Here is a 1237-nt window from a genome sequence, read left to right on the forward strand (position 1 = left end):
TGAGTAAGACCCCCTGAACACTCAAACTGCAGTTTATACTCCGTAGATGATGACATCATTGCAAAGCAGTGAATCCATGGATAGGGTAGCACAGTGCTTGGGCAGCTGACGGAATAAAATGTTAGATATTAAAAGCAGGCTCCCGTTAGCCAGCAGCATAGCTATGAGAATCCACTAGTGAACCGTAAAATGCAGAGGGACAGAATGGTAGCCGGGTGGGCGGCAAACAGGTTGAGAAGCGTAACAGGCTGCGGTCAAAGAGGGACAAGCAACGTCCCTTTAAGCGCTTCTTAGAAAATGGTTACAGGCGAGAGCCTCAGCAGTGAGTGTTGTGAGTCTCCCTCTGCTCCCTTTGCTGTTAATTCACACGTTTCCCTCTAGTGCAAAGAAGGGGGATTCCCGCAAGAGCTGTGGCTTGGAGTCAGCGCTGATGCGGTCTCCGTCTACAAGCGTGGGGAAGGCAGGCCTCTGGAGGTGTTTCAGTACGAACATATCCTGTCGTTCGGCGCGCCGCTGGCCAACACCTACAAGATCGTGGTGGATGAGAGAGAACTGCTCTTCGAAACCAGTGAGGTAAGAGCGAGAGGGAGTTTTGTGACTGCGGTCTCCTGTGCTGAGAAGCAGGCTACTGAGTAGTTCAAGCAATTGTCGCAACGGTTAGATTTATTGAAGACCCTTGTAAGGCTGAAGGGAAGACGGCGTGAGATGGATAGAGATGCTGAGTGTTTCTGGTTAACTGCAAAAGGGCTTTGTTGAGAGCTCGACGGTTCTGTGTCGTTCTCCTCGAAAGAAATTCGTTCACGTGCTGTTGCCTTCCTGAGGACTTTGCTCTCTATTCTCTTTTGGCAGGTAGTTGACATTGCGAAGCTGATGAAAGCTTACATCAGCATGATCGTGAAAAAACGCTACAGCACCTCCCGATCAGTGAGTAGTCATGGAAGTCAGGGCAGCTCCAGGTGAAAACAAAACCGGTTCTACCCTGCCCTGAATAGAACATGCCGCTGCTTGGCCCCCAGACGACCTGATGATACCCATCGTGTCTGCTGACGAGATAATCAGGAACCACAGAGTTTCCATGGAAAACATCTTCAAACCTTGTTTTAGAAAGACTGCAGGGTGGGGAGGGGAAAATCAGCTGAAATAGTCACATACTGGAACTGCTGGCTCATTCAAAACTTTCCAAAGCATTATTATCTTCAGTTGATGTCACAGATGCCTTACAGCTTGACCCGCTGCA

At 49.4% G+C, this 1237-nt stretch overlaps 1 protein-coding gene across 1 annotated transcript in view; it reads left to right on the top strand.

Annotated features, from left to right (window-relative positions):
- LOC104506622 (unconventional myosin-X-like) overlaps nucleotides 1-960 on the top strand; it is a gene marked incomplete at its 5' end in the record, with an annotated part of 6005 nt that extends 5045 nt beyond the window's left edge. The window contains 2 exons of the mRNA XM_010147670.1: nucleotides 380-573; nucleotides 850-960. Of these exons, the coding sequence (XP_010145972.1) occupies nucleotides 380-573; nucleotides 850-960 (305 nt within the window). The remainder of the gene's footprint in view (nucleotides 1-379; nucleotides 574-849) is intronic.
- Between the last annotated feature and the right edge of the window lie 277 nt (nucleotides 961-1237).

The sequence above is a fragment of the Eurypyga helias genome, unplaced genomic scaffold, assembly GCF_000690775.1.
Source record: "Eurypyga helias isolate BGI_N326 unplaced genomic scaffold, ASM69077v1 scaffold5550, whole genome shotgun sequence".
NCBI classification, from domain to species: domain Eukaryota; kingdom Metazoa; phylum Chordata; class Aves; order Eurypygiformes; family Eurypygidae; genus Eurypyga; species Eurypyga helias.